The following is a 27,382-nucleotide window of genomic DNA, read 5'->3' on the forward strand; positions in this document are numbered from 1 at the left end:
GTGTAGAGAGCAGCCTGCAGCGCTCAGTAATACGAGGTGAAGGCGCATGGAGTGTAGACAGCAGCCTGCAGCGCTCAGTAATACGAGGTGAAGGCGCATGGAGTGTAGAGAGCAGCCTGCAGAGCTCAGTAATACGAGGTAAAGGCGCATGGAGTGTAGAGAGCAGCCTGCAGCGCTCAGTAATACGAGGTAAAGGCGCATGGAGTGTAGAGAGCAGCCTGCAGCGCTCAGTAATACGAGGTAAAGGCGCATGGAGTGTAGACAGCAGCCTGCAGCGCTCAGTAATACGAGGTGAAGGCGCATGGAGTGTAGACAGCAGCCTGCAGCGCTCAGTAATACGAGGTGAAGGCGCATGGAGTGTAGACAGCAGCCTGCAGCGCTCAGTAATACGAGGTGAAGGCGCATGGAGTGTAGACAGCAGCCTGCAGCGCTCAGTAATACGAGGTGAAGGCGCATGGAGTGTAGAGAGCAGCCTGCAGCACTCAGTAATACGAGGTGAAGGCGCATGGAGTGTAGAGAGCAGCCTGCAGCGCTCAGTAATACGAGGTGAAGGCGCATGGAGTGTAGAGAGCAGCCTGCAGATTGCGCGTCTCCGCACTTGGCGTGCACGGTGGTGTGAATCAGCAGTCTTCTCATTGCAGCGGAACCTTTGTCTCACAGAACGTTTCTTCTGATTTCGGGCGGACGAACTTAAAGGAGACACTTACCGGTGCAACCAAAAACTGCTGGAAACACTTCCGGCCAACTCATCGCTGTAGTTGTCAGTTTCTTGTGTGGTGATCATGGTGTTGCTTACAATGATAGCCAGAGTGGCGGACGGCCTGCCGCTGGCAGCGTCAATGCAGGAGGACGAGCAGGTGAGCGGTGTGTGGCGCTGCCTAAGCCCACGCTTAGGGGCAGCTGTAGCTGGTGGAGGAATCGCTGGCTCCTGTCTGTCTCGGTTCGCACAGTGTAGGACAAGGCGTTACTTCCATTCCCATATATTGTGCACGTCCATTGCAGGGTCCCTGGTGTGAGGGCTGAGGGGCGCTGATCAGCGGGACAGTACGGCCGAGGGTCTACAGAGCAGACATCTGCAGTGGTCTTATCGGGCAGTGGTCGGTCTCTCCCTCAGCAGCTTCCTTCCATAGGTGGACTCGCTGCAAATGTCCAGAAAGTCCGCAGTTCACTGCCCAGCTTCACTTTCCTGGTAGTTTCTTCCATGCGGAGTATCTCCTGTTATCTCCTGTCTTTACACTCACATTACACCTAGTAAATGAGATAAGGGTTACTCTCCAAATCGCATTGGTGGTCTACACCGAGAGAGGAAGCCATGACATCCCCTCCTTATGTCACTAAACCAGCATGTCACCACAGCCACATCTGATCCAACCCAAGAACAGGGACATTGTTGCTTCATGTCAGCACGGCCTGCCCTGGATCAGAGGGGGCAGGTGAGTACTCCTTATTTCATGAGTTTTTAAAGCAATCCTTCCCCTGTAGATATTAGGGTAGCGTTTGAACAACCCCTATAACAGGTTGTGCAGCACCTTTCTTTCTTTTTCACTTAAAAGTGACTCTGTCAACACAAAATAACTGTTAAAACCAAATCCAGGAGCTCAGTGCATCATGGCCAACCCTTTAACCCCTTAGTGACGCAGCCAATTATTTCCTTAATGACCAGGCCAAATTTTACAATTCTGACCACTGTCACTTTGTGAGGTAATAACTCTGGAACGCTTCAAAGGATCCCACTGATTCTGAGAATTTGTTTTCATGACATATTGTACTTCATGATAGTGATAACATTTCTTCGATATCACTTGTGTTTATTTGTGAAAAAAAACAAAACTGAAATTTGGCAAAAATTTTGCAGTTTTCAAAATTTTTTATTTTTATGCCCTTAAATCAGAGTTATGTCACACAAAATAGTTAAATAATAGTTCCCACATGTCTACTCTACATCAGCACAATTTTTGAACCAAAAATTTTCTTGTTAGGAAGTTATAAGGGTTAAAAGTTGATCAGCAATTTCTCATTTTTTCCAACAACAAAACTTACAAAACCATTTTTTTAGGGACCACATCACATTTGAAGTGACTTTGAGGGGTCTACATGACAGAAAATGCCCAAAAGTGACACCATTTTAAAAACTGCAACCCTCAAGGTGCCCAAAACCACATTCAAGAAGTTTATTAACCCTTCACGTGCTTCACAGGAACTGACACAACGTGGAAGGAAAAAAAAATGAACATTTAACTTTTTTTCACACACATTTTACTTCAGACCCCAATGTTTTTATTTTCACAATGGTATCAGGAGAAAATGGACCACAAAATTTGTCGTGCAATTTCTCCTGAGCATGCCGATACCCCACATGTGGGGGAAAACCACAGTTTAAGCGCATGGCAAGGCTCAGAAAGGAAGGAGCGACATTTGACTTTTTGAACACAAAATTGTCTGGAACAGAGAGCAGATGCCATGTCGTGTTTGGAGAACCCCTGATGTACCTAAACAGTGGAAACCCCCCACAAGTGATCCAATTTTTGAAACTAGACCCCTCAAGGATTTTATCCAGTGCTACAGTGAGCATTTTGAACCTAGAGGTATGACACAGAATTTGATAACATTAGGTCGTTATATTGAATATGTTGTCATTGAGTGTTGAGCGCAAGTGCTAACAGCTGAAAAACATGGGGCGGGGACTCGAGCATGTCACTTGAGCACCCGCAATACTTGGTGCATACCTGAGCACTAGTGATGAGCAAGCGTGTTCTGTCAACCCTTTCGGCGAGCACGCTCGGGTGCTCGCCAAGTATTTGCAACGTGCTCGGCCTCTATGTTAGTGTGGCCACGGCTGTTAGACAGCTGTGACACATGCGTGGATTGCCTGTTTGTTAGCGCAAATACTCGGCGAGTACCCGAGCGTGCTCGTTGAAAAGGTTAACAGAACACGCTTGCTCATCACTTCTGAGCACCCGATGCAAACTCAATTAACGAGCAATTGTGCTCAACACTAGTAATCTTTTTTTTTTTTTTTCCTTTATTTTTGAAAACATCTCAACACAATCCTAACCCCAATCCTAACCCTTTCTTTAAAATTATTTTTATCTAACTAAGGGGATGACAAAGGGGGATTTGATGTAGTATCTTTTTGCATTTCATCACTGTGATTGGGACTATCACAGTGATCAAAAGGGACCAATAGCGAAAATTTCCTATTGTTGCCGGGTACGGTCCAGAAGAAGTCGGTGGGCGCACTGCGCATGCTCCCTCTTTTTTAAATTTTTTTTTTTTTTTTTTTTTTTTACAGGAACATGCTGGGGGACAGATCACGAGATCCGGGGAACGGCTGAGGTACAGGGGTGGCTTAACTTCTCTCTTCTCTGACAAGTATATCATGTCAGAAGAGAGAGAAATTGTAACCACGGGCACACTTTTTTTTCGTGATCGCTGTTATTCACTGAATAACGGCGATCACGTGATCGGGGACCGGAAAAAACGTCCCTAATCATGTTCTCCAGGATTACAGCTACCCTAGGTAGCTAAGAGCCCGGATAATTTTTGACTCTGGGGGGCGCTACAGCCCTTTTCTCTATTGCCTTTTTAAAACGGCAATGAGGGAATAAGGCCCCTTAACAGCCGCCGTTTTAATGCGTATCGGCAGTTGTTAAGGGGTTAAGTGCACCTTAATATTTGGCCACACCAAGGGTGCCCTGAGTGCTTGTACTTAGTTTGAATGGTCATTCTTTGCTGATAGACTGCCTTCAAGCTAGGATTAGGCATAGTGAGAGGTTGTTTCTAAGCTTACTTGCCCCTCCTCTTCTTTTTTGTTCCTGGTCAGATAGGTTGTGAGCTCAGTAATGGGGCATGGCAGCAAGCAGTCTGAATGTGAATAGGAATATGACCAGTTTCTTTTACTCCCAGATTTTTTTTTTTAGACAGCAGAGTGCTTGTGCATTATTTTTTGCCATTCTTTTAGTTTACATTGGATCAAAAAAAGAGTATATCTGTATGATTTTTACTGGTATTCTTTGACACTATACTGGCTTGTTTTTTTCCTCAGTCCTAGTCCCATAAATTAGATCCGTTGTGAAAAAAATCATTTCTAAAATAAATTTCTCTTTGCTTCATCTGTGAGCAAATTTTTAGGTTTGTATCACTTATGACACAAATCATTAGTAAAGATTTGTCCAATTTACATCAAGCTGTACCCAAATTCCTGTGGATTCACGTAGGTTATCCACAGTGCAATAAAGTAGCAGGCCGGTGGATGAGGCTATGTTAGAAAAACATCTTTCATATTCTGAATACCTTGTATCATTACTTTGAGGTTTTAAAGGGAATCCGTGTCATTACATGTCAGTGTGACACATGTAATCATTGACAGTCTGCTCTCACGATCTATATGTCTCACTGGTAACGTCCTCTTCATTTAAAATAATATCTGGTGCAAAAGGTGGCTACTTTGAAGAACCTAGAATATAAGACATATTTTCAGTTGTTTCACACTTTTTTGTTAAGTATATAATTCCACATGTGTTAATTGATAGTTTTTATGCCTTCAGTGTGAATGTACAATTTTCAAAGTCATGAAAATACAGAAAAATCTTTAATTAGGTGTGTCTAAACTTTTGGTCTGTACTGTACCTCCCCTCATAAATCTTACCAGTGACTCTGTCACACCAGTTAATTCTTCACTTTTCTCTGCTCTAAGTGTCTTGTTCCTGCATTTATCATTCCCCTCTTCAACTCCTGACCCAGCTCCCCACTTCCTCCATACCAGAGACTTTGCAATGATTTATAACTCATGCAGGGCCAATTGATCTCTTGTTTCTACACAGAGCTCAAGAGGATTCAGTTTTAGTCAGTTTTTAATGACGTGATGAGGCCTGATTAGGACTGAAGCTCACAATAGTGTAATACCTCAAGAGAAATGAGATGGTGTAAGAGTGATGGTAGTGCTCACCTGGCATGGTTGTCTATGGACACACCAATAAGAGCCTTACAACCTGTGGCTGGAGGAAAAAATCTTCCAGATAGCAGTTCTCTTTAGTGGAGAGATCACAATACTTGGGCTGCGCTTGTGGAAATGAAGAATCTTCAGTGGTATGAAATACAATTTTGGTTAATAAAACCCTTATTTCACACCTTCGTGGATTCTTCATTTCCGCAAGAGCAGCCAAGATGCCGTAATCTCTCCACTAAAATGAATCATGTGATGTCATAGACCTAATGGAAAAGAGAAGAATTAACTGGGTAGAAAGGCAAAATGAGCAATTGTAAGTACACAATGCCATATAATATGATGACTGCAATATATTAAGAGGATAACAATTTTGATGGCAGTGTTTCTTTAAGAACATTATGGATTTCTCTGGAATAAGACCTAAGATTACATATATCGAGGTATCATTTTACTCTACTCTCTATGTCCTGCATGCCCCTATAGAGATGGCTTAGAAGTGTTGATCCTACTGATAGATTCCCTTTAAAATTCCAATTGTGTTTTTCAACAAAAATTAAACACGTTAAAAAATGATCATTACTGTGTCAGGAGGATTTGCCATCTGACTACAAAGATATTGTAGCTGTGATGCTTGTAAGGGTATGTGCACACAGCGGCTTTTAGACTCCAATCTACCCCATCATGTTTTAAAGCAGAATACACTTCTGGAAAGCACTAGCAGTGTTTTTCCTGAATCATTTTCTTTGGCATCTTTTCAATCATTTTTGCTGCAACTTTGCTGCTGGCACCTTTTTTAAAACGTTTATGTAAACTAGTGAGCAGTGGAATCCGCCTGAAAAAATGGTCAGGTCACTTCTTTGGAGCTTTAGAAGCCTGAAACGGTTAAATGGAGCTAAAACGACTGAACATTTTCACAGCCGCTTTATATTGCTGTGCATATGTTAATTTTTTTTTTGCGCTTTTTCAGGTGGAATTGACCTGAACAATACAACATTGTGTGCACTTATCCTTCGAGTGCCATGATCCATTCAAGGATTTACTAGAGACAGCGTTACTGCTGTCCATGCGGTATCTGGTGTTTCAACTCCGCATTATTCAAATCAAAGTTCCTCTTAATGTTGATTCCAACGTTGGCTCAGTGATTAGCTCTGGGGTTCAATCCCACGAGGACCTCTGCAAGGAGTTTGTATGTTCTCCCTGTGTTCGCGTGGGTTTCCTCCCACATTACAAAAGCATACTGATAGGGAATCTAGATTGTGAGCCCCAATGGGGACAGTGATGGTGATGTTTGTAAAGTGCTGTGGAATTAATGGCGCTATATAAGTGAGAAAAATAAATAATGTATAAAATAATAAGGTTTTTAGATTTGGAGCTTTTATATTTGTCCGTTTTATTTATTTTTTTTATGTAGTCTGGCCGAGATTTGCAGCAATATCAGAACCAAGCCAAGCAGCTCTTCCGTAAATTAAATGAACAGTCACCTGCTCGATGTACGCTGGAGGCAGGAGCAATGACATTCCAGTGAGTAAATAGAGAATTTCTTTGTTTTTTATTGCGCTTGACGTATGAAATGTTACTTGCATCTTCTGGCTCATTGCTATCATTTTTGTGCAGTTATAGGCTATGTTCACACATCATGTTTTTTTTTTTCTGTGTCAATTTTCTGCAGCAAAACTTGATCTTCAAGGGCATTTTGTTCAGGATTTTTCTTGCAGTTTTGCTGCTTTTTTTTCACTGTCTTTCTGTCTCTTTTTATGCATGTACATAAAGTTCTGTGAAAAAAAAGAACCCCATTCTATTTTGGCATCAAAAACGCTGAAACAAATTTTGATGCGTTTTTTCAGCATTTTTTTCGCCACCCATTACTTCCTATGGGTGAAAAAACGCTGAAATAAGTGACATGCTCTATTTTCCAAAAAAACATGCAAAGCACAAAATCCTGAACAAAAAAACCCATGATGTGTGAACAGAGAATTCTGGTTTCTCATAGACTTTGCTGGTACTGCAAAAGGCAGCTGAAAATTTGCATAAAAAACTGCATCAAAAATCACTGAAAAAATCATGATGTGTGAATATAGCCATACACAAGCTACTACACTACATGTATTTGACCTGTAATTGTTATATGCTAAGGACTTGTGTTTTCTACTCCTGATATTGGTTGCTAGAACATTCTTGTTTACATCCAAGCTGAAAACTGATACACCTTGCCTTCAGCTGAGGAGTCCTAATAAATATATCCCTGGGAGCCAAGCAGGCTGCATTCTGGATGATACATTGTATCTCAAACTGTCATGAGAGAATTGTGCTGCTGATATATTCAAAGGGGTGGTCCGAAACGAACACTGACTTAATCCTAATCTCAGAGCTGGCGAGTTAGCTCTCTGTCACTCTGCAATAAAAAAGAGATAGGATCTTGACACTGTGCAATGTGCCCACGATGCTGTATTGATGCAGATTTTTCCTGAGCGTTTCTGCCTCTCCCTGGCAGAAAAAAACGCATGCGGATTTTACATGTGTTTTTTTTCTGCCAGGGAGAAGCTTTTAAGTGTTTTTGCATGCATTTTCGCATGCGTTTTTTCAAGCTCTTTTCCAAGCAATTTTGAGCATCACTTGGAAAAGTGCTTGACAAGTGGGTCACGCAGTATAAATCCATGCAACTGGCATGAATTTATAGTGTGTGACCAACTTATGCTGCTTTAAATGCAGCATCAATAGTAAAAAATAGAATTAAAACGTAAAAATGAAAGAAAACATACTTGCCTCTCCAGTGGCCCCCGGTCTCCTCTCCAGTGCCGTGCGGTGTTCTGAAAGGACCTGCGGTGACGTCATTTTGTCAGCTGACAGGTCACGCGACCATCACATGACTAAATGACGTCACCGCAGGTCCTTTCTGAACACTGCGGCACACAGAGAGGAGACCGGGGGCCGCCGAAGAGGTAAGTATAATGTGTTTTTTTTATTTTTTACGTTTTAATTCCTTTTTTTACTAATGGTACCCAGGTTTGGATGAGAGTCTCCTCTTCTCCAGACCCAGGTACCATCCGCGCATTGAACCGCATAACATCCGCATGCATACATGTATACATGCAGATGTTATGCGGTTCAATGCAAGTCAATGGCGGCGATTTTGCCGCGATTACGCACAATAAATGGTTGTGCTGTGGATTTTTCTGTAATGATAATCCGCAGCGGAAATTTCCGCAGCATGTGCATAGCACGTGCGGATTATCATTGGAAAACATGGCAGACAACTTAACAAGCGGTTTTAATGCGTTTTTGCGGCGGAAATGCCGCCGCGGAAACGCATTAAATCCGCATTGTGGGCACACAGCCTTAAGCATCCATCGGAATTGACAGATGACACATGCTCAGTAGAGCAGAGCGGAGCCCAGCCCAGATCCTGATGACATCTTGTTTGAGTATCCCAGCATGCACTGGAGATTCTCAAATGAAGCGTCATCAAAAAGGAAGTTGGTGAATTAAAAATAGAAAGCTGTTAGGGTAGTAGGGATTTTCTGATTATAGTACACTGCTAAAAAAAAATAAAGGGAACACTTAAACAACAGAATATATCAAACTGTCCACTTAGGAAGCAACACTGAGGCTGTGTGCCCACGTAGCGTTTTTCAAGCGTTTATGCTGCAGAATTTCCGCAGCGTAAACTCTTGTGAAACGCTATGTAATCTGCACCCCATGGTCCCCAAGGGGATTCCGCATGTTATATACACATGCTGCGGATTTTTCCATAACGTTTATGCTGCGTACAAAAATCCGCAGCATGTTATTTAATTTTGCGGAAGCGCAGCGGAATGGCCGCCATTGACTTGCATTGAGACTTATAGATTGTGCGTCTGTACATTTGACAAGCGGCTTCTATGCGTTTCAATGTGCGGATGGTACCCAGTTCTGGAGGAGAGAAGACTCTCATCCAGACCTGGGTACCATTGTACCTGTAAAAAAAAGAATAAAATAGTAAATAAAGTTTATACTCCCCTTTCCGAAGGCTTCTCTGCATGCCGGCATCGCTGAAGGACCTTCGGTGACGTCACAGTCATGTGACCTCAGGCCCTTCACCGCTCTTTCTCGCGATATGCCGGCAGCCGGGAACCAGACAGGAACGAGCTCTGCAGCCACGCCGGGGCATTGAGGGTGAGTATAGCTTTATTTTATTTTTACGGTTCACACTGTATAAATCCATGCTGTTTGCATGGATTTATACAGTGTGACCTAGTTGTCAAGCACTTTCCAAGTGATGCTATCGCCTGGAAAGCGCTTGTCAATCTGCATGCGGAAACGCATGTGAATCCGTATGTATTCTGCAGGAAAAACGCATGCACAATCTGCATGCGTTTTTTCTACCAGGGAGATGCAGAAATGCTGCAGAAATTTTCTGCTTCATTTCTGCATCGTGGACACATAGCCTCATTGACAATCAATTTCACATGCTGTTGTGCAAATGGAATAGACAATAGATGGAAATTATTGGCAATTATCAAGACACACTCAATAAAGGAGTGGTTCTGCAGGTGGGGACCACAGACCACATCTCAGTACCAATGCTTTCTGGCTGATGTTCTGGTCACTTTTGAATGTTGGTTGTGCTTTCACACTCGTGGTAGCATGAGACAGACTCTACAACCCACAGAAGTTGCTCAGGTAGTGCAGCTCATCCAGGATGGCACATCAATGCGAACTGTGGCAAGAAGGTTTGCTGTGTCTGTCAGCATAGTGTCCAGAGGCTGGAGGCGCTACCAGGAGACAAGCCAGTACACCAGGAGACGTGGAGGGGGCCATAGGAGGGCAACGACCCAGCAGCAGGACCGCTACCTCCGTCTTTGTGCAAGGAGGAACAAGCGGAGCACTGCCAGAGCCCTGCAAAATGACCTCCAGCAGGCCACAAATGTGCATGTGTCTGCACATGCGGTTAGAAACCGACTCCATGAGGGTGGTATGAGGGCCCGATGTCCACAGATGGGGGTTGTGCTCACAGCCCAACACCGTGCAGGACGCTTGGCATTTGCCACAGAACACTAGGATTGACAAAGTCGCCACTGGCGCCCTGTGCTCTTCACAGATGAAAGCAGGTTCACACTGAGCACATGTGACAGAGTCTGGAGACGCCGTTGGGTGGAGAGTGATCTGCTGCCTGCACCATCCTTTAGCATGACCGGTTTGGCACTGGGTCAGTAATAGTGTGGGGTGGCATTTCTTTGGAGGGCCGCACAACCCTCCATGTGCTCGCCAGAGGTAGCCTGACTGCTATTAGGTACCGAGAAGTGATCCTCAGACCCCTTGTGAGACCATATGCTGGTACGGTTGGCCCTGGGTTCCTCCTAATGCAGGACAATGCCAGACCTCATGTGGCTGGAGTGTGTCAGCAGTTCCTGCAAGATGAAGACATTGAAGCTATGGACTGGCCCGCCCGTTCCCCAGACCTGAATCCGATTGAGCACATCTGGGACAACATGTCTCGCTCCATCCACCAACGTCACGTTGCACCACAGACTGTCCAGGAGTTGGCGGATGCTTTAGTCCAGGTCTGGGAGGAGATCCCATAGGAGACCATCCGCAACCTCATCAGGAGCATGCCCAGGCGTTGTAGGGAGGTCATACAGGCACGTGGAGGCCACACACAATACTGAGCCTCATTTTGACTTGTTTTAAGGACATTACATCAAAGTTGGATCAGCCTGTAGTGTGTTTTTCCAGTTTAATTTTGGGGGTGACTCCAAATCCAGGCCTCCATTGGTTAATAAATTTGATTTCCATTGATGATTCCATTGATGATTTTTGTGTGATTTTGTTGTCCGCACATTCAGCTTTGTACAGAACAAAGTATTCAATGAGAATATTTCATTATAAAATATATTACACACACACACACACACCAAAAAAACGATGACACTGACTGTAAAAAACCTGCAGCTGAGCTTCAGAGAGGAGTACTAAGATGGCAGCAACGGAGGCCTTCATCAGGCCTTTGGCTGCTATAACAAGCCGTTGTTCTCTGGGCCTCAATGAGTGTGCGCATCAGTGATAGTGTTATTTCAATGCTGCTGTCATTGCTTTTACAGGCAGATGCCAGTTCTATATTGCATCTGACTTGTATAGAACGGACAAGGCATACAGGCGCAGCAGGGGTTACTTGAGTAGAATTAAGTATGTTGACTAGCCGCTAATGCTAATACATGTTATGGGTCTTATTGTAGCATGTATTCTTTCAGTAGCAGATATTCAAAACCATAAACCGTACTGCTCCTGTTATCCAGCCTTTAAATGTACCTTGATCAACAGCTCCCACACACACATTTTGCTGGACTTTACAGTCAGTATAATGCACCCTCCCACACATGCGCATACAGTATGATGACCCGTGTTGGCACGCAAACACCGTATGATGAGACACACACACACACACACACACACACACACACACACACACACACACACACACACACACACGCACACATAGTATGATGACACACTGATGGCTCATGTCCCACACACACAGTATGATGACTCTTCCTCCCAAACTATGTGATGCCTCCATGACCCCCCCCCCATGCACAATATGATGACTCCCCCATGCACAGTATGATTCCCCCCCCGCCCCGCACACACACACAGTATGATGCTCCCGCACACACACATTTTGATGGACCTTACAGTCAGTATAATGCACCATCCCAAACATGCGCATGCAGTCTGATTACCCGTGCTCGCACGCAAACCCAGTATGTTGAGACTCACATACTCACACTCTATGATGGCCCACACACGTACACACATGCACGCACACACAGTATGATGACACACACTATGATGGCTCACATTCGCACACACGGTATGATGGCTCTTCCTCATTAACCAAACAATATGATGCCTGCACAGCCACACACACAGTATGATGACCATTATCCCCATGTTCACATAGTATGATCTCTCACAAGAGTATAGTTTCACCACAGTCCCACTTCCTCACATAATATGATGGTCACCACAACTACTGCCGATTTGGTGATATCATCACTCTTGCACTGTCTACATTCCCTATCAGTCTTTGGAATGTGGGAGGAATGTGGGCGGAAACCCACTGCAAACATACAAACTCCTATCATAAATCAGATCATAAATAGAAAAACAGTGGCGCTGGTAGGTCTCCCTGAAGGGTCCTCCAGCAAGTAGGACACACAAACCACGGTATATCAAGAGTGAAAAGATTAGATTAAAATTAACTAGCGCTGGACCCAGGCGTAAAATAAATATGAGATGGAGTGAAAGGTATAAAAAAAATTCTTTATTGATAAAATTGATTAAAACCCGATTGTAAAATAAAGTAAAACGGGAGTAATTTATATTAGGTATAGGGTTTAGTAGTAGTAGTGGTAAAAGGCTGCTGGTCCTCTGTGGATCTTCTCAAAGCGGATCCACTAAGGCTATGTGCCCACGTTGCATTTATGAAGCAGAAAATTTCTGCTTCATTTCTGCAAGTCCTCTTCCGGAAAAATGCATGTGGAATTCCGCACGCGTTTATCGCGCGTTTATCACGCGTTTTCCACATGCGGAATTGCCTTGCGTTTTTTATGCATTGGACAAAGGCAATTCTGCATGCGGAAACGCAAAATTAAATGACATGCTGCGGATTTTTGAACGCAGCATAAATACTGCGGAAAAATCCGCAGCATGGGCATTGACATTGCGGAATGCCATTGGGGACCATGGGGTGCGGATATACATGCGTTTTTCAAGCGTTTACGCTGCGGAAATTCCGCAGCATATACGCTTGAAAAATGCTACGTGGGCACACAGCCTAAGAATTGGCTTCTAGATCAGAGTGATTTTCCTGATGGCAAGGAAGAGAAGTGAATCAGAGTCCAAGAAGGTTGTGGGTGACCCAGGGGGGTGGTTCACTCTGAAAAGAGGTGTATATAGTTTAGGAATTAAAAAGGGAATCGGTGATCATCAATAAGAATAAGTATTTAAGGTATACCTGCTAAGTTGTCCCAAGATAGGTAGGTGGATGTCCTGGTGGGATAGGGGAGTAGATGTGGTCTTTACAGAAGAGGTACTGCTGGCTCAGACATATGTTTTGGTTGTTAATTAGTAAAGGGATCAATCTTAAAGAGAGACACAAGTAAAGTTGTCCTTTCAGATCATCAAATGTAATGTTTCAGCATTTTGTGAGCCATTTTCAGGCTAACGGAAGTTTAAACATTGCATGAGAGAGCTTGGGCTTTTTAAAGAATAGGTTTGATGAGGCAGGTTCCATTTAAATATTGATTCCCAGCACAACTTTATCTCTTCTTTTAATAATTTGGAGCAGGGTGAAACACAGTGGTCAGCAGATGTTTTGTACATGGTCAAGGTCCAGCTGTAATGCAACATGTTCATGCGAACATTAAGAAAAAACGCATGAAAATTTTCACTTAAGCACTCCCATCAAACTTGTTATCCTCTTAATCAGGGCTGTGGAGTCGGAGTTGTGGAGTCTGAGGCGGAGCCCCTTTTGGTGGAGTTGGAGTCGGTATAAAATGGACAGACTCAGACTCCTAAAATATATAATAAATTGGGTACAGTAGTTCAATGCAGTTTGTGGGGAATATTTTTTCATAAGAATTTGGGAAAGTTATGAAATGTCCTATAAATGTCTGTCATATTCCTGATCTAAGGGTCTAGACTTTTAGCTGAGATGAATCTGTGCTACAGTAAATTTATCACTTAAACATGAGCCATGTATGAGGGAGTCGAGAAATTGAGGAGTTGGAGGTTTGGCTTACCGACTCCACAGCCCTGCTCTTAATACATTATAATCATCATATTATATAGCACTGTGTACTTACAATGGCTCATTTTGCCCTTCTACTCAGATAATTATTTTCTTTTGCATTAGGTCTATGACAACACGTGATTAAAAACTGACTAGCTGAATCCTTCTAAGCTCTATGTACAAACAGGAGGTCAATTTTCCCTGTATGAGTCATAAGTCACTGCAAAAGTCCCTGGCAAGGGGGAGGAGGAGCAGTTGGGTCAGGAGTTGAAGAGGGGAATGATAAATGCAGGGACATGAGTTGTTTCTACATAGAGCGAAGTGAAAAATGAACTGGGTAGAGGTGCAAAATGAGCAATTGTAAGTACACCGTGCTATATAATATGATGACTGCAATATATCAAGAGGATAAAAACTTTCATGGGAGGAGGAGTGCTTCTTTAATTTCCAGTGACACAGTAGAAAGCCACTTTGACTTTTATGAAGCCACTGCATCACAGCCACACTTTGAACTGACTTTTATATGGGACCCTATCATTCCCAACCATATTTCCCAAGCATTCCTGTACTTCATCCAGTTAGACAAAGCAAACATAAATAGATGTATTAGATGTGCTCTAAAAATATCTCCAAAACAGATAACACTCCGTAACCCCCCCCCCCCCCCAGCAAAGATGTCAGGAAGAGGGCTCCTCTAGATGAAATTATCCCACTTTGATACCAGACACGGATCATTAACCCCTCCACAACCGATGGCGTATATTTACGGCATCGGCCGTGTCCCTGCATCTTTCCCGCACTTGATGGCTGATTTAATCAGCTACCAAGTGCCTTTAACAAGCGCGAGTGGATTCAAGAACCACCCTCTGCTGTTAACCAGTTAAATGCCACTGTCAATCACTGATAGCGGCATTTAACACGCCGGACGGAAGTGCATCACAAGTTCCTCCCTTTGGCGCCCCTGTCACGTGGTCACGGGGCGCCGATGGGTTATCATGACAGTCGGGGTTCTGCAGAAGACCCCCGTGCCTGTCATTACGCTACTCATGATGTTTGCTGAAGTCCTGCTATGTATAGCACAGGCAAGCAGATGATCACAGCTTCAAATCTCTTAAGAGGACTATTGAACACAGCAAAAAATAAAAATAAAAAAATGTAAAAAATTAAATACTAGTTTAAATCACCCCCCTTTTGCCCTATTAAACGAAAAAAAAGTACACATATCTGGTATTGCTGCGTTCAGCAATGTCCAATCCATCAAAATATAAAGTAACCTAATCTGATCAGTGAACGGCGTAATGAGAAAAAAAATCAAAAACGCCAGGATTACGTTTTTTTTTGGTCACTGTAACATTGCAATAAGAGGTGATCCAAACATCATATCTACTCGAAGCTGCAGAAAATAAGCCCTCACATAGCACCAGATCCTGAAAAGTGGCAACGCTACAGGTCTCGGAAAATGGCAACAAGCGCAAAAACTTTTTTTTAATTCAAATTTTTGAATTTTTTTTTTTTTTTTTTTTTTACCACTTAAATAGCAAACATGCATAGGTTTTTTTGTTTTTATCTGTGTACTGGAACCTACCCAGGGAATCATATTTTAAAATGGAGCGGCAGGTGGAATGTCTGACCACAGCTCCATTCATCCTCTTGGGGCTTCCAGAAAAAGCTAAGGGCATTCACTTAGGGAATGAATAAATCAGTGGTCCAGTCGTACATGCCGCTCCATACTAATGGGGATAAAAGTTGCACATTCTACAGATTGGTGCGGGTCCCAGCAGTTGTCCCCTACCAATCAATAACTTATTATTTATCCTTTGGCCACGTTCACACGTTCAGAATTTTACATCAGTATTTGTTAGCCAAAACCAGGAGCGGAACAATCAGAGGAAAAGTATAGTAGTAACATGTGCACCAATTCAGCATTTTTCACCCACTCCTAGTTTTGGCTTACAAATTTGCTGATGTAAACCACATAGTGACCAAATAATACCACATACAGGGGATAAATACAGTCACACCATGACCAGACCACATATTACCACCACATAGTGACCGAATAATACCACATACAGGGGATAAATACCGTCATACTGTGACTAGATCACATATTACCACCACATAGTGACCGAATACTACAATACTGATCAATTAGTAAAAAACACAATACTAATAACACTAATATATCCACTGGTGACATTATACACAGGGGCTCTGAATATAGTGTCAGTGTACAGGTAAAGCAGTGTTCACCAGTGACATTATGCACAGGAGCTCTGAATATAGTTTCAGTTCACAGGTAATACAATCACCAGTGACAATACAGTATGTACAGAGCTCCTGTGTATAATGTCACTGGTGATCTGTATATAGTGTTGGTGTACATGTAATACACTGACTCACCAGTGACCTCTGTAGTTAGAAGTCCTTCATCTTTGCTTTTCTTTTTCATCCAGTGCAGACCAACATCGCTTTCTCCAGCCAGGACTCGTCTCTGCATAAAATAACACACCGTTATCAATAGCTGATCGCTTCTACAGCAGTCCCCACTTTTTCCCCCAACTTCTACACTAAGTTAGATGAAGACAAAAAAACCCATAGTGCCGCCCTTCACTGCACAGTAACAGGACCACCCTTTTGATTCCCCTCATGGAAGAATATATGTTCCTCATCCTTACCACCATACAGTAATTATATCACTCCTTTATTTAATAAGGTTCCAGATCCTGGGCCCCTTTGTTTAATAATGTCACCATCCTGGGCCCCTTTGTTTAATAATGTCACCATCCTGGGCCCCTTTGTTTAATAATGTCACCATCCTGGGCCCCTTTGTTTAATAATGTCACCATCCTTGGCCCCTTTGTTTAATAATGACCCAGATCCTGGGACCCTTTGTTTAATAATGTCCCAGATCCTGGGCCTCTTTGTTTGAAGGGAACCTGTCACCAGAAAAAATGGTATTAGCCTGCAGATGTGTTTAATCTGCAGGTTAACAGAGTTATTATACTGATTGGCACCTGCATGTAGCCAAATGCAAAAGGGGAGAAAATTAACTTTATTCTCCCCGCCAGCATTTGGTTTCAGTCATGGGGGTGGGGACGGCGCCGGTTCAGTCACCACTCTGAGTATACAGAGGGGCCGCTGTAACTGCGCCCCCGGCACCAACTGACACTCCCTCTGCATTGGGACAGGCTGTCACTCAGGGCCGAGGGCGCGGTTACAGTGGCCGCCCTGTATACTCTGAACGCTGCCTGAACCGGCACCGTTCCCACCCCCATGACTGAAACCGAATGCTGGCGAGGAGAATAAAGTTAATTTTCTCCCCGCTGCATTTGGCTCCGTGCAGGCGCTGATCAGCATGATAACGCTGTTAACTTGCAGATTAACCATATATCTGCACGTTAACAGCGTTATTTATGTTGATGGGTTCCCTTTTAATGTCCCCATCCTAAGCCCTTATGTCAGCCCTTTTGTCCTCTACCCTGCCCAATCACAGAGGGGGGAAAAAATAAAACAAATAATTCTGCTCACCCCTCCCCGGCGTCCTCTTGCGGCTTCATATTCGGCGCGGTCTTTAAAATGACAAAAATTGAAAACCGCAGGCAGGGGCGTGCACACGCAGGGTTGTTGCTTGACCCGCTGCACATCAAGATGAACGCCGGCTGCAGCTGTGACACGGCGCTCTGCTCTGTGACAGGCCGCACGCTGACGTCACCTAGCAGTAACATTGAAAGGCTGCCGGCCTCTCAGAGGCCATTTAACGTCATTGCTGCGGCCCGTGCCCTTAAAATGTTTTTTTTTTCTTTTTCTTCTCTCCTTCTTCCCTGGGGCCCACTGGGCATTTCACCGGTACCCCGCCAGGCCAGTCCGACCCTGTATGCATACGCCATATTTGTTGTTTATTTAGGTTGCCAACCTCCGCGGGTAGGTAGTATGAATTCATAGGATTTATCTGTAGGGTATTGTTAGTGTCCTGTTGTTGTGCATGGCACCAAAGTGGGCCAATTTAACTAGAGGCGCCCTTTTCCTGGCCCCTTTTTTGGGGTTTTACTGTGTATGATCTGTTTTTCTTTTCTGTTAACTCATGTTTACTTTATTTAATGATTCTCATACCTTTTGTTAACTGGTTTTACATCCAATTAGACACAATGATTTTAAAAGTAGTGTTCAAAATTTTGTCCAACAGATTAACAGCATTAACATTGCAATTTACTTTTAAAACCACTATTAATTGAATGACAGGGCTTTTCATATGAAAAAGATTCATGGATAACCCATTGACGTCGTTAATTACTTTATAAATAATTTTTGTCCTTCACTACAGCTACTTAATTGAAAAGGGCGTTTGCTATCTGGTGCTTTGTGAAATGTCATTTCCTAAGAAACACGCATTTGCTTATCTTGAAGATCTGTATAATGAATTTGATGAGCAACATGGAAAGAAAGTTCCCACTGTATCTAGACCTTACTCCTTCATAGAGTTTGGTAAGTTATTACTATTTGTAATTCCTTTGATTGTTCATGCCAAACTTTAAACAAAAAAAAACACACAAATGCATGTCATAGCAAAATGCTTGGTCTTAAAGTGATGTAATATTTTTTTGGCCACTTACCATACATTTCGGACTATAAGTCGAATGGGACCATAAGACGCACCCCAAGTTTAGAGGAGGAAAATAGAAGAAAAATAATTTTTAACCTGTCATCAGGATCAGGCATGTCAGGGATCAAAGGTGTGTCTTACAGTTCGAATGCAGCTTACCTGGAGGTACACTGCGGTGCAGCGGGGTGACAGGAGCAGGGTCACATTTATGTTATTTGACAGCATGAGTGGGGCAGTGCTGCGGGCCCTAGGCTAGGAGGAGGGGATGTATTGGTGGTTCAAGACTGGAGTGGAGTCCCCGCTGTGCACATTGACTTTGTGATGGGCTTCAGGAAAATGGCGCTGGTTGTCGACGCATGTGCAGATTTAGAGCCGAGATCTCAATCTGCACGTGTGCTGACAACCGGTTCCATTTTCCTGACCCCTATCGCGAGGTTAATGTGCGCAGCGGGGACTCCACTCCTGCCTCGCACCGCCGGGACACCCCCTCCTCCTAGCCCAGCGCCCGCAGTATCGCCCTACTCCTGTAGTCGCCGGTTTCCTACAGCGTAGACCCTGCTCCATCGCACCCCCTCCCCTCGGTAAGCTACACTCAGACTATAATACACACCCCCATTTTCCTCCCAAATTTTTTTTGGGGAAAAAAGTGCTTCTTATAGTCTGAAAAATACGGTGCTCTTCAATAACCCCTTGACGAGCGAAGTTTTTCACAAAACGTGCTTTGGAGTAGGCAACATCACAGAAGAAACAGTAATTCTGCAGGTATCTCGTCATTTTCCCTTAGTTACTATTAGCATTCATTTCATTTTCATCTTCTATGCTGCTTTTGGAATATTTATTTGCAGGACTACAATATTTTATCAATTTGCTAAATTTTTACAGTGGATTTACTGCTCATTATTTTCTTATTTTCAGTCCATTTTTGCCTAATCATGGTCATATTTAGTTACATCATATTTATTTAAATCATTGCAGCACTTGCTGATTTACCCTTTCATACCTTTTTTTTTTTTAGATATTTGTTGATCACATTTTGGCTTCACTTTAAGTATTCCATGTGTAGAATTATTAGGCAAGTGAGTATTTTGATGCCACAGCATTTCAGAGTCAAACAATCCTGGCTGAAATCATGAGCCAATGTCTGATATGCTGCCTTTTTTTATTTTTGGTCAATATGGCTGTGTGAGGGCTTGTCTTTTGCGGGACGAGTTGTATTTTTGAATGACACCATTGGTTTTACCATATTGTGTACTGGAAAACGGGGGAAAAATTCAAAGTGCACTGAACCTATACATGTTTGGTATCTACGAACTCTTAATGACCTGAAGAACCATAATGGCAGGTCAGTTTTAGCATTTAGTGAACATGATAAAAAAAATAACCCAAAAAACAATTGTGGAATTGCACTTTTTTTTGCAATTTTACCGCCCTTGGAATTTGTTTCCTGCTTTCCAGTACACTATATGGTAAAATGAATGGGGTAATTCAAAAGTACAACTCGTCCCGCAAAAAACAAGCCCTAACATGGCCATATTGACAGAAAAATAAAAAAGGTATGGCTCTGGGACGAAGAAGAGTAAAAAACGAAAATGGAAAAACCCAAGGTGGTGAAGGGGTTAATTCTTCGGTTTTCCATTAGGTCTATGACATCACATGATTAAAAACTGACTAACTGAATCATTCTAAGCTCTATGTAGTAACAGTCAATTTTCCCTGTATGAGTCATAAGTCACTGCAAAAGTAAATGGCAGGAGCAGCAGCTGGGTCAGGAGTTTTAGAGGGTAATGATAAATGCAGGGACAAGAAACTTCCTGTTTCTACATAGAACAGAGAAAAGCGAAATATTAGCTGGGTAGATAGGCAAAATGAGCAATTGTAAGTAAACAGTGCTATACAATATGACGATTGCAATATATTAAGAGGATAAAAGAAATATTGATGGAGGAGTGCTTTTTTAAAGAAAAGCCAGCTCATATTTGCTCTTGTTGAATAGTTTCCCTGCTCTCTTGTAACAATGCAAAATAACGGATTGATTCTCAGCATGCTGAAATCCAGGTGGCTATGATGCAAGCTAGTCTTGTGGGCTAAGAGAGGTTCTCCCCAAAGTCCAGATCCCCCCTCCCCCCACCCTTCTGTAAACCTTATGCATATTGTTTGCTTATCTTTAAATCTTTGTCAGCTGTGTGTGGATAAGTTCACCTTGGACCCTGTACTTCTCAGTAAAGTGGCCTAGTACTCAGGTTTACTTGTCTGATTCTTCAGGGCATGGTGCTTCTGAAATTGAGGATGGTGACGTCGTCTGTATCTGACTTATCCTCAGTGGAAGATGGTTCAGGGAGACATTTATTCCAGGCTGAAGATATTTCTCCTTGACTAAAGTCTGTAAGAGCAACTATGCAAATATCTCGGAGGAAAAGAACCTAAGTTGGTTCAAGACCAGATGTTTGAGGGCCTTCAGTCTAGGAAAGCTAGAGATTTCCTTATGAGTAAAATCTTTAAAAGGGGTGATCCAAAGTCAAACTAAATTTCATTCTAAATCTCTATCTATTTATTGCCATAATCTAAGCTATTTTCTAATATACCTGTATTAAAAATTCCCTACCGTTCCCTAATTAGGCCATCTAACTGCAATTTTTTTTTTTGTTCACTTCCTTTATAATGACGATTCTTTTGAGCATGCTGGGATACTCAAACGAAGCATCATCAGAGCCTGGGGCAGAGGCTGCGGTCAATGTCACAGCCCCTCCCTGGAACAAAGTGCCATCAGTGACGCTTGTTTCGGGAACTGTGCTTGTCCCTGCTGTGCACTGTGTGATCTGCACAGTGACTGCGTCTGCTCTGTTGTCAGCTCATATGAGCAACATGAGTGTCACCATACCTAGCATGCAGGGGATGCCACTAGCGGGGTCGGCGCTAGTCTACTGCTTGACAGGTGTTGTGTTGCCCACTGATATGAGCCGACAACAGAGTGGACACTCACTGTGCAGATCGCACAGTGCACAACTCGCAGGGAGGCGCACAGCCCCTAAAACAAGGGTCACTGATGACTCTTTGCTTCAGGGAGGGGGCAGGGGCTGTAACAGTGACCGCAGTTTCTGCCCCCTGCTCTTATGATGCTTCGTTTGAGTATCCCAGCATGCATCGGCATATTCAAACCACTCATCATTACAATGAAGTTAACAAAAAAATGGCAGTTAAGACAGTGTAGTTGGGGATCGGTAGGGAAATTTTAATATACCTTGTATACTCGAGTATAAGCCGACCCAAGTATAAGCCGAGGTACTTAATTTTACCACAAAAAAACTGGGAAAACGTATTGACTCGAGTATAAGCCTAGGGTGGGAAATGCAGCAGCTACTGGTAAATTTCCCCATCCTGGTAAATATTGCCTACTCATCCCCAATCTTGGTATGCATAGCACCCCTCATCCCCCAATGCTGCTATGCATAGCACCCCTCATCCCCCAATGCTGCTATGCATAGCACCCCTCATCCCCCAATGCTGCTATGCATAGCACCCCTCATCCCCCAATGCTGCTATGCATAGCACCCCTCATCCCCCAATGCTGCTATGCCTAGCACCCCTCATCCCCCAATCCTGGTATGCATAGGACCCCTCATCCCCCCCCCAATCCTGGTATGCATAGGACCCCTCATCCCCCAATCCTGGTATGTATGGCCTCCTTATCCCCCAATCCTGGTATATATGGCACCCCTCATCCCCCAATCCTGGTATGTATGGCCTCCTTATCCCCCAATCCTGGTATATATGGCTCCATCACCGCACACATAAAAAAACAAACTCTTAGGCTGTGTGCCCACAATGCGTTTAAGCGTTTCCGCAGCGGCAATTCCGCTGCAGAAACGCTTAAACGCTTGGTAGAAGGTCTGCCATGTTCCCCAATGATAATCCACATGTGCTGTGCACATGTTGTGGAAATTTCCACTGCAGATTATCATTGCGGAAAAAAACGCAGCACTACCAATTATTTTGCGGAAGCGCTGCGTTTTCGCCGCCATTGACTTGGATTGGAACGCTTGGAATCCACATCACTGTATCTGTAGATGCGCAATCCACGCGTTCCAATGTGCAGATGGTACCCGGGTGTAGAGGACAGGAGACTCTCCTCCAGACCCGGGTACCATAGAACCTGTAAAAAAAAATAATAAAATAAAAAATAAATATTATACTTACCTTCTGATGGCCCCCGGTGTGCTTGTCTTGGCTGCAAGCCGAGACGCATTGATTAAAGACTCCGGGGGCCATCAGAAGGTAAGTATGGATTTATTTTTTACCATTCTTTACAGTCACACTCTATAAATCCATGCTGTTTGCATGGATTTATATAGTGTGAATAAGTTGTCAAGCACTTTCCAAGTGATGCTAAAATCGCTTGGAAAGCGCTTGGCAACCCGCATGCGGAAATGCAAGTGAAGAAAGCTTCAATTCCGCTTGTGCTTGGCAGGAAAAACGCATGTACAATCCGCATGCGTTTTTTTCTGCCAGGGAGATGCAGAAACGCTCAGGAAAAAATCCGGAGCATTTCTGCATCGTGGGCACATAGCCTTATACTCGCCTTCCTTCCTCACCTCTCCTCCAGCTCTTTTTCCTGTTCTCCTGCTGCAGCTCATGTCGGCATGTGAGCAGCGCATGAGAGAAAAAAAGCAAAGGGTAGAGCAGGCACCAAGCATAGTAAATAATCAAATATAGAGGCAGTGTATTGAAAACATTGTAGAAATTTTATTGTAGAAAAGACATACAGCACCACTTAATTAAAAAGTACAGTTAAAAAACATATAAGACAAGAAAAAACAAAAAGACGCATGGACAAAAATAACCCTCTAGAGAGTTCTAACATGTGAATCCAATATAATGTGCATACAGATATATACATCAGAGAATATATGGCACAAATATAATGTGAGATCCAATGATCCTGGTAGTACAAACAAACTGCTATAATAAGCCCTCTGGATGATCTGTATGACGTAGGTATAGTATAATATAAGATTCAATGCGAACAGATTACTATGATGAGCCCTCCAAATAATGAATAGAAATGTCACTATAATAATGAATTCTAACCTCAGGGAAGAATATAACCTCCCAAAAATAAGTGCATATCTATCAGAAAAAAATCTAACAGAGATGCTACATGAATCAATCAAAAAGTATGATACTAACCATGTGGGTTCACACTGGAATACAGGGGATGTCGCCGATGTGTAACCCTACGCGTTACGCCATTAGGTCCTGGCTTCCTCAGGGGTAGCCTCTCTGTTAGATTTTTTTCTGATAGATATGCACTTATTTTTGGGAGGTTATATTCTTCCCTGAGGTTAGAATTCATTATTATAGTGACATTTCTATTCATTATTTGGAGGGCTCATCATAGTAATCTGTTCGCATTGAATCTTATATTATACTATACCTACGTCATACAGATCATCCAGAGGGCTTATTATAGCAGTTTGTTTGTACTACCAGGATCATTGGATCTCACATTATATTTGTGCCATATATTCTCTGATGTATATATCTGTATGCACATTATATTGGATTCACATGTTAGAACTCTCTAGAGGGTTATTTTTGTCCATGCGTTTTTTTGTTTTTTCTTGTCTTATATGTTTTTTAACTGTACTTTTTAACTAAGTGGTGCTGTATGTCTTTTCTACAATAAAATTTCTACAATGTTTTCAATACACTGCCTCTATATTTGATTATTTACTATGCTTGGTGCCTGCTCTACCCTTTGCTTTTTTTTCTCTCATTTATTTCTCAGGGACTTTGGCACAGGTGTATGTCTTATCATAAGGTGGTGCTGGGTCTTATATATTTTTCATATCTGAGCAGCGCATGGCATCACCTCCATGGGCTCTCAGACGCTGATGGGAGCTGCTGCTGCCGACATATTCACTCCTCTCCACGCCGGGACTATGTGTGTGGAGAAGAGTGAATATGCATTTTCTTTAGTAGCGGGCACTGTCAACAGGAGCTGCGGCTCAGTGCTCCTCCGTGCCCGCTACTAAAGAGAAATTAATATTCCCTCTTTTCCACGCCAATGGGCGTGGAAAAGAGGGAATATTCATTTCCCTTTAGCAGCGGGCACATGTGGTTTTTGCAGCAGCGGCTACTGCGTGTGCCCCGCTCCTCCACCGCCGCAACCCAGCGCAGGTCCTTGAGTCCACAGCGATCTGCCGGCAAGCCAAGACTAGGACACTGGGGGCCATCAGAAGGTAAGTATAATGTATATTTTTTATTTTATTCTTTTTTTTTTTTTACAGGTTCTATGGTACCCGGGTCCGGAGGAGAGTCTCCTCCTCTCCAGACCCGGATACCATCCGGACATTGAAACGCATGGAATGCGCATCTACAGATCCAGTGATGCGGATTCCATGCTTTCCAATACAAGTCAATGGCGGCGAAAACGCAGCGCTTCCCCAAAATAATTGGTAGTGCTGCGTTTTTTTCCGCAATGATAATCCGCAACGGAAATTTCCGCAGCATGTGCACAGCACATGCGGATTATCATTGGGGAACATGGCAGACCTTCTACCAAGGGTTTTTTAAGCGTTTCTGCAGCGGAATTGCCGCTGCGGAAACGCTTAAAAACGCATCGTGGGCACGCAGCCTAACACTATCTAATGCTGTGAATTTTATTGCAGATGCTTCTGCTCATGCCCTGAGACTAAGTTCCAGGGCTGTGGCCCTTTCTAACTCTGCCCTTTGATCTCTCTGGCATAAAGGGGTGGTCCGAAATACAACTTCATTTTCATCTTAAATCACTGTCTATTTAATGCCATAATCTAAACTATTTTATAATATACTTGAGTTAAGAATTCTATGATTTTGTAGATAATTATATTCAGAAGACAAAGAAGACCTATATTGACAGTAGAGCTAGAAGAAACTTGGGTTCCATCAACACTGAGTTACAAGATGTTCAAAGGATCATGGTGGCAAACATTGAAGAAGTACTGCTTCGTGGAGAAGCCTTATCAGGTAGGTCATTTTACCATAGTGGCTGCAGGCAGCCTCAGGTGGTGATCTGGCTGTATGTTTGCATATTGGTCACGTGCCATGCTGGCTGGTGTCAATCATCCCTTTTTTCATGGAAAACACCATCTTTGCATTGACACTTGGCTAATAAATGCATCAGGTAATTTTATTTATTGTTTGCTTCTTTTTCAGCACTGGATACAAAGGCCAGCAATCTCTCAACCTTGTCAAAAAAATACCGTCAAGATGCAAAGTACCTGAACATGCGCTCCACCTATGCTAAATTGGCCGCAGTTGCTGTATTTTCAGTCATGTTGATCGTATATGTCCGGTTTTGGTGGCTGTGAAATACAAGAATCTTATAACAAACTGTGAAAGTAAACAAATGGAATATATGGCAACTTTGGATGGGCTAATCTCTCAATGTCACTTGTTAGTTTGAGGCCTGCCACCAAGAGGTTAACAGTGGTACACCTGTGATTCACTCTAGTTTGTTTGCATTGGATTAAACAAGGTTCATCTGTTTTTGAAGACAAGTCAAGACTAGAAAGACTGTTGGCTAAGTGTACCTGTATTGTTCCTACATTCATTTTGGAATACACTTCATGCAACTTGTGACTCTTCATCTTATCTACACTGTCTTTTCTGTTTTAACACCTTTCCTGCCATATAAAATGTCCAGCCAATTTATTCACCATGCTCCTGTTTATGTACTGTCTATATAGACAGCCTGTTCTATTTTAGCTTTTTCACCATGTTGATTACCCCCTAGTGCTTCTGTATCTTATTACTGTAGAGAAAATCTATTGGGGGGATTTATTTTTTTCACTAATATTGAGTTGTACAGAAGACATTTTCAAACAAGAAAGTATACCTACATATGCAGTCCTTCAGAGGAGTTTATAAAATATTGGGGAAGAGGAACCATCCTCGATGTATACACAATAGTCTTATCAAGTCATACAGCCATGTTGTACTTACTAGAAACAATTTTAATTAAAATATATATTGTGAGCCAAATTCAAATTAAAGATAGTCTACAGCAAACTTTGTATTCAGTTTGTCTTAATAATGGCAATCATACAATTGCGTGTGTCTTAAATGAAACCTCTCACGGTGAACATACTACCCCATCTGTGTGAAGTTTGTTAGAGCAGTAGGAGGTGAGCAGAATAATAAGTAGTTTTGTGGGAAAAGATTTAGGCCATGTTCCCACGTAGCGTAAATACTGCAGTTTTTTTTTTTTCCCCCCTCTGCATTTATTTTTCTGTGCAGAAAATCTGTGCTTAAGGCTCTGTGCCCACGATGCAGAAATGCTTCGGATTTTTCCTGAGCGTTTCTGCATCTCCCTGGCAGAAAAAACGCATGCGGATTGTGCATGCGTTTTTCCTGCCAGGGACATGCGGATGTGAAGCGTTCTTCACTTGCATTTCTGCATGCGGGCTGTTAAGCTCTTTCCAAGCAATTTTAGCATCACTTGGAAAGTGCTTGTCAATTTGGTCACACTATACAGGGTGGTCCAAAAGTAGGTGGACAGAAAATAATAACATTTATTTTGATTTATATATAAAATTATATTTACTAACACAAGCATAACTTTGACAATTAAATTTTATTCTGAACAATAATACAAAAGCCCTTAAATTTTATCAACGCAGGTGCTCAAACTGTTTTCCATTACAATTTGCACAGCTTTGAAGTCTGCCTCTTATGCTTCGACAAACTTTTTTGCACAAGTCTCTTTGGGTATTAATTTCTTGAAATGCATCGCTTATGTAATTTTTCAAATCACTGACACTTTTTGGTTTTCGACTATAAACTTTGTCCTTGAGTACTCCCCAAAAGAAAAAATCCATTGGGGTCAAGTCTGGTGAACGTGCCGGCCAATCAAGTGGGCCTCTTCGGCCAATCCATTTATTAGGAAATGTTTGAAGATACTCGCGGACTACTCTGGAATAATGTGGAGGGGCCCTATCTTGTGGAGGGGCCCCATCTTGTTGAAAATAAAGACTTTTTTTTTCAAAGAGTCTGTGAGGAATGAAAAGTGGAATCTGATTGG

At 42.8% G+C, this 27,382-nt stretch overlaps 1 protein-coding gene and 1 long non-coding RNA gene across 3 annotated transcripts in view; one reads left to right on the forward strand and one right to left on the reverse strand.

The window, feature by feature from the left end:
• Positions 1–686: 686 nt before the first annotated feature.
• SEC22B (SEC22 homolog B, vesicle trafficking protein) lies at positions 687–26,370 on the forward strand. The gene is made up of 5 exons (XM_073644097.1): positions 687–857; positions 6,360–6,469; positions 18,043–18,203; positions 25,180–25,326; positions 25,516–26,370. The coding sequence occupies exons 1-5, from the start codon at positions 783–785 to the stop codon at positions 25,668–25,670; spliced, it is 648 nt and encodes a 215-aa protein (XP_073500198.1). The 5' UTR covers positions 687–782; the 3' UTR covers positions 25,671–26,370.
• LOC141157168 (uncharacterized) overlaps positions 3,301–27,382 on the reverse strand; it is a 28,922-nt gene continuing 4,840 nt past the window's right edge. The window contains exons 2-3 of one of the 2 annotated variants that reach the window (XR_012247751.1): positions 16,122–16,212; positions 3,301–4,456 (exon numbers count right to left, since the gene is read on the reverse strand). This is a non-coding gene — a long non-coding RNA (uncharacterized lncRNA). Of the gene's footprint in view, positions 4,457–13,018; positions 13,069–16,121; positions 16,213–27,382 lie in introns of those variants that run through there. The other variant, XR_012247752.1, reaches the window with a different exon arrangement.

The sequence above is a fragment of the Phyllobates terribilis genome, unplaced genomic scaffold, assembly GCF_046119375.1.
Source record: "Phyllobates terribilis strain yellow unplaced genomic scaffold, ASM4611937v1 Scaffold_8__6_contigs__length_399053987, whole genome shotgun sequence".
NCBI lineage: Eukaryota > Metazoa > Chordata > Amphibia > Anura > Dendrobatidae > Phyllobates > Phyllobates terribilis.

Bases quoted from the DNA above. Each gene is read 5' to 3' on its own strand.
- SEC22B (XM_073644097.1), top strand. From the start codon at position 783: ATGGTGTTGCTTACAATGATAGCCAGAGTGGCGGACGGCCTGCCGCTG. The intron at 858-6,359 runs GTGAGCGGTGTG...TTTTTTATGTAG, and splicing joins CAATGCAGGAGGACGAGCAG to TCTGGCCGAGATTTGCAGCA. The intron at 18,204-25,179 runs GTAAGTTATTAC...ATGATTTTGTAG, and splicing joins TTACTCCTTCATAGAGTTTG to ATAATTATATTCAGAAGACA.